This window comes from Plectrocnemia conspersa, unplaced genomic scaffold (genome assembly GCF_051122295.1).
Source record: "Plectrocnemia conspersa isolate PC_06_02 unplaced genomic scaffold, ASM5112229v1 ptg000004l, whole genome shotgun sequence".
Lineage (NCBI taxonomy): Eukaryota > Metazoa > Arthropoda > Insecta > Trichoptera > Polycentropodidae > Plectrocnemia > Plectrocnemia conspersa.
The window spans coordinates 11,814,131-11,820,536 of record NW_028277168.1 but is presented as its reverse complement, the minus strand read 5'-3'; the positions used below and the strand labels follow the sequence as shown (position 1 = coordinate 11,820,536).

Here is a 6,406-nt window from a genome sequence, read left to right as displayed (position 1 = left end):
CTCACAATCCACTGATTCACTTTAAACAACTTCAATTCCCAATTCACTATGCCTTCACAATAAAAATACAGGAACAGTCACTCAATTAAACAAGAGTCGATTTGAAAGAGGAATGCTTCTCTCGTGGTAAGTTTTACTTTGTGAAACATCCAAAAAACTATACTTAATTCAGAAATCACAGTCGGTGGAGAGCTATACACAACTAAGTAAGAAATATTCAATATTCACAAGTAAGTAAGAGATGGCAATGTTTGTGTTGTATCAATAGAGAATTTACCTTTCAAGATACATGTACAATCAATATGATTGATTCTTTATTCTTATTTTGTATGAAATAGCTTTAGGGTAAAACTATGTTTATAGTGAAATTATTTTTATCTTTATCATTGTAAAAATGTACAGATGAGTATAATATCTTATTATTATTTGAGCCATAGATAAAATTGGAACACAAAAAATATAAACCACATAATAGGATCAAAACAACGTGATATGATGGAAAAATATATTATAAGAACTGCTACTATTCTCAAATATGTACCTTTTTAGAACTCCTTAATAATATTTCCAAATTTAAGTGCTTTGAAAAATCTATAAGAGTTACACACTTAAAAATACATCTGGAAGCAATGCATTGTATTGTATTATCAAGTATGCACCTCTTTAAAATAATTTCCTATGTGTTGTTTTGAAATTCATAAACATTTTTTGCAATTATTAGTCTCCAAAAATTTGGTTGAAGTCTTGGATTCTGGTCACTTTTTAGCTAGACCAGGTCTGACGTGAAATGGTATAGCGACTGCGTTCTTGGGTTCATCTCGGTCAATACTTGGCGTAGCTCCGCTCGATGCGAGTTAGACTGAACTCTTGTGTGTTCCATGTCGGAAGCGATGTGTCTAGTTCTTACTTAAAGTTCCTGAAGCAAGTGCATTTGGTAAGCCGTGTTCTAAGCGTATATACTCTTTTAGATTTAGGAGAAATCTGTTATTTTGTAATAAATATCTAGACTATATTTTGTGTAGCAGCGCTGATTCAAAATCGCTAGACTTTGCGATGAAGTATTTTCTGAAAGCGAACGAAGAAAAAAAGTTGTTCTTTGATTGTCACGTGGGGGCCTATTTATATATTTACTCATTCATTATGACCAAAAATTGGCAGCACTCTGGTAACAACGACGTGATGGTATCGGAGGGAAGTACATTCTTTTGGCGAATCTCGATGGGAAGACAACAGCTGGTGGTGCCTCTGAAAAAGCTGAAACGACGTCCTTGAAGATCTCCAATCCAGTATCCAACGGATTTTCTAATTTACTTATTATAAACGATTATCATTAAATTGCGTAAAAAGTATTTTTCACATAAAGTAAACAATTTTATGTAAATAATAATTTATTCTTTTTAAAATCAACTGTTTTTCAAATTCTGTACAATTTCAAACAAAACAAAAATACTTATTTATAACAGAAACGAGAGTATTTATTTGCTATTGTCGATATTATATTGAACATATTGTCAATTATTACATATGTCCAATAAAATACTTTTCAGTAAAAAACAGTTTATAAATATATTTATCTAAAAAAAATATAAATACTGATACGATAGAGAAAATAACGGTAAAATAAAATATGCTGTTGTAAACGTTTAATATTTAGACAGTCAAAGCTATTGTCATACGTGATGATTATTATTAAAGTAGGACTACGAGTCCTCCGGATATGCATTTACAGTGTACCACGTTCTATAAACATTGCCGAAACATAAATCACACACATTTGGTATATTACTTAAGGTATACAATAATTACATAACTACTATAATCAGATCAACGCGTGCTCAAGCACAAGATCGTCGGAACAACAATATATAACATAATATATACTGCACATACACGAGCTCTGCTCAACAATCGACATAAACGATCACATTTAACATCTAACTATAAAGCGATCACAACGTGAGTGTGCCACTCTTACAGTAAAATAATCTGGCATAATTTCAATAAATAAATAAATATATATATATGTATATTATAGCTATCACATATTATGTATATGATTAATAATGCATCTTAATGTCTAATTTTAACGGTAACTCTTCAGCGACAATTCTCTTATCATATATTACAATATACGATACTTATGATTAATTATTATCATCGTTTGATCAATTCGTCTAGAAACGATATATATAAGAAAATAACGATATTCATGTAACAAATTTATTAATCGACTCTCAGCTCCTACTGAATTCTAGTTGCGACTAATATTAAGCGTGATTTAAATTTTCTCTTTAAGGAGCTGTAGTCTTATAAAAAAATATAGATCGTCCCAGTACTTGTGCAATGTACAGAAGCGTTTACTATCAAATCTTAGGAATATCTGAAACTATAACTTTTAAAGATACAACGAATCATCGGAGATGTTCATTATTTAGGTGGAACGTTCTCTGTTTAAATGGCATGGACTCTTTGAGCCTTTGGAAGACGATCATCACCCTGGAATGCTTGTCGACGCCACCGCAACCCATTACCTCAGAAAAGTTCATAAGCAAATATATTATTGTTCGAAAGCAGAGTATCATCGCGATTGAGATCTCCTGTTCGATATTTCGGCAGCGATAGAACTCTCATGATCGCGAATTCGAAAAGCTGTCGCTCTCGTCCAACGAATTATAAGAAACTGTCGCTCTCGTTCGTGGATGAGAGCGATGGTGTCTTTGTGCCAGGTCTATCGCTGCCGAATAATCAGAATAGGAAATATCAATCGTGATAAAGCCAGGCTCATCTTATTACGTGTACACCTTAGCCGGTGTTGAACAAAAACCGCTCGAAGGACTCAAGAAAGATTTTAACACAATTGTATTTAATTAAGAGAAGTCATAGAAATATTTTTAAAGTGGAAATTGTAGAAAGGTGTTCTGATCTTTTTTTACTTAAATCATAAAGCCAATGCTGATATGATCAAGATGTCCATGAATTTGACCGTCTATTTTGCTATTTATCTCCAATTCCCAAATTTAAAAAATATAATAGGACAATAAATTTTATGAGTCGAAGGCAGTGATCGATCAGAGCATTCTTAGTATAACTAGTGATGTAACCCGAGAATATTCTCAGAAAACGAGAATGTTCCCTAAAAGATTATTATAAAATATACATAGTATACTAGATTATTTTCTGAATCTCGTGGAATATAAATCAATTCATAACTAACAATATATTATTTAACACGATACCGACAGTAAGCCAAATAATTGGCTTTATGGCAAAATTTTATTCCATTCACTTTTTAATAACTTATTTATTTTAAAATGAAATTCGTCTGCCTTTGTAAGATAGTTGATAACGTGTTAACCCTTTAGGTGCGATATACCTATATATCGGTATGACAATTTGTGCTTCTTAAGCATGTCGATATATATATTAACAATTGTAATAAATTATATAATTAATTAAGTCATTTATACTCAAATATATTTAAAAAAAATATTTTTCAGACTAAAAAAAAAAAACTGGTTGTAAATTTACTGCTGTGTGTATAAATAGCCCATTTTTTTAAAGGGCCCACATTCTTTTCCAATGGAACAATATCTTCGAGTTGTTTAACACTAGATTTACAGAACCCATAAAATTGACGGGTTTTTAATCTGATTTGTATCACAGTATTATATATATTATAATAAAAATATTATTATCATTACTTTATTTTTTAGTGGATTATTGACACTGCGAAACTTTGCAAAAAAACATGCCGAACCTAAAGGGTTAATTTATCAATAGTAAAATTTGTTAGGTAGTTAATAGATGAAAAATGGCATTTGATCTGAAGTTTTTATATTTCAAGGTGCTTTTATTACTAGCACATTTATCACAAGTAATTTGTGTTTTGAAATTGGCAGTGGTAAATAAATAGTCATTTCAGACTGTTTTGAAAGTTTGTAAATGTCAAAAGTTTTTAAAAATGTCTTGTATAAGAGAAATTTTAGAAAAAATTTAGATGCACTGACGTGGTGGAAAGGTTCAGGCTATTACAAAACCACAGTATTTACAATTCTGTCAATTTGACAAAAATAAACAGAATAAAAATTTATAGGGTAGAAAAATAATAATGAGTGTTACCTTTCAGGGAAGTTTACGAGAAGAAACCGATCAAAGCTTAATTTAAAAAAATTCTCGATAATTCTGTTTAGAGAATATTCCCCTAAAGAATTTTATAACAATAATGAGAATAAGTCTTATTCCGTTTCAACTCATCAAACGTTATCAACTATTTTTTTAAATTAAATAGTATTTATTTCGGTAGACCATTATTCATATTTTATAAAAATTCTTTTCCCATTTATTGGAGAAAAATTAAAATTATTTTTCTTTTCCTATAAATAGATATTAAAAAACTAGATGCCATTTAATGTCAATTTAAAAGTTATAGAGATTTTAATCAAAGACCTTCCGAATTGACGGCAAACGAACGCAAATTGCACAAGTCGTAAATTATTGATATTTGAATGAGCTATTTAAAAATTTACAAGCTCAGCGGATCGACGGTGATGGAAAGCAATTTAATAAAAATAAATTGACCTTTGAGTCGTACAATTGAGTCGCAAGACGAATTTAATCTTCCATGTAGGGATAATTGTATTCGGTCAAGGGGACGAACGTCTCCTTGATGGCTTGGGGCGAAGACCAACGCGAGAGGTACGACGGACTGCCGGCTTTGTCGTTGGTTCCGGACATGCGACCGCCGCCGAACGGCTGCTGACCGACGACCGATCCCGTCGATTTGTCGTTGACGTAGAAGTTCCCGGCGGTCATTTTCAGTTCTTCTATGGCGCGCTTCATGAACGTTTCGTCTTGACCGAAAACGGCTCCGGTCAGAGCGAACTGAGTCGACGTTCCGATCAGTTCCATCACTTGGTTGACGTCGGAGTCTTTGTAGACGTAGATGGATAAGACGGGACCGAATATCTCTTCGGTCATGATCTTGTCGATGGGATCTTTAGATTGGACGATCGTCGGTTGGATGAAGTATCCTTTGGAGTCGTCGTATTCTCCGCCGCCGATTATTTCCAAGTTGTTAGACTTTTTAGCGTGCTCGATGTAAGAGGTGATTCGGGCAAAAGCCTTATCGTCGATGACGGCCGATGTGAAATTGGCAAAGTCAGTAACGTCGCCGATTTTTAATTTGTTTCTGGCTTCTAATAGGCCTTTTTTAATCTGCGGCCAGAGCGATTCCGATACGTACATTCTGGAGCACGCCGAGCATTTCTGTCCGCAGAACTCGAACGCCGATCTTATAGTGCCGTTAACTACGGACTCTACGTCGGCAGACGAATGTACGAAATGATAGTTTTTTCCGCCGCATTCCCCGATGAGTCGCGGGAAGTTTTTGTATTTAGAGATGTTCTGACCGACTTGAGTCCATAAGCGATTGAAAGTGGGAACGGATCCCGTGAAGTTGATTCCGGCTAGGTGAGGCGATCCGGTGACGGTATCACCGAATACGGGTCCGTCTGCGGGTACGAAATTGACGACTCCGGGTGGCAGTCCGGCTTCCCGCATGATTTTAAAGATGACCCAATTGGAGAGGAGCGCCGTATCGGACGGCTTCCAAAGAACTGCGTTTCCTATCAGAGCCGGCGTGTAGGCTAAGTTTCCGCCGATGGCCGTGAAGTTGAAAGGACTGACGGCCGCTATGAATCCGTCTATTCCTCTGAATCGAATCGAGTTTTTGGTCGTTTTGGGATCTGGAGATATGGGTTGGTATTTGGTGTTCTCTTTTAAGTAGTAGGCGTTCAATCGGATGAAATCGATCAGTTCGGCAGCAGCGTCGATCTCGGCTTGTATGACAGTTTTGGCTTGACCGAGCATCGTCGCAGCGTTCAACTCTTGTCGGTACGGTCCGGCCATGAGATCGGCCGCTTTCTCCCAGATCTTCAAACGGTCGGCCAAGGGAGTGCGATCCCATTTCTTCTGCGTCTTGACAGCTACGTCGATGGCTTTTTGGACCGTTTTTTGATCGGCGTAATAAAATTGTGCAATCTTTTTAGCATGATCGTGGGGCATTACTTGGTGACGTATCTGTTCGTTCCTGATCTCCTGGTCGCCGATGACGATGGGGACGTCTTCGACGGTGGACGACGCCTTTTCCAGGGCCGCTGTTATTGCGTCCCTCTCGGCCGAGCCTTTCCTGTAGGAAAGGACGGGTTCGTTGATCGCCTGGAGGTCCGGCAATTGGTGCGCAGGCACCAGCGAGCCGAGCCGCCTCTCGCAGGGGCGCAGCGCCAAGACGGCGTTCCGGACAGTCAGCATGTTTTCGAAGAGTCGGTTTATTGAAGGAGGACCGAGAGACTCGCCGGCGACACCTGCGAGCGGGCCGCTTGCGCCTGACCCACTGTAAGCCAGGGGC

At 36.7% G+C, this 6,406-nt stretch overlaps 1 protein-coding gene across 1 annotated transcript; it reads right to left on the bottom strand.

The window, feature by feature from the left end:
* Positions 1–3,701: 3,701 nt before the first annotated feature.
* P5CDh1 (delta-1-Pyrroline-5-carboxylate dehydrogenase 1) lies at positions 3,702–6,406 on the bottom strand. The gene has a single exon (XM_088184518.1). It carries the CDS (start codon positions 6,307–6,309, stop codon positions 4,612–4,614), a length of 1,698 nt encoding a protein of 565 aa, XP_088040644.1. The 5' UTR covers positions 6,310–6,406; the 3' UTR covers positions 3,702–4,611.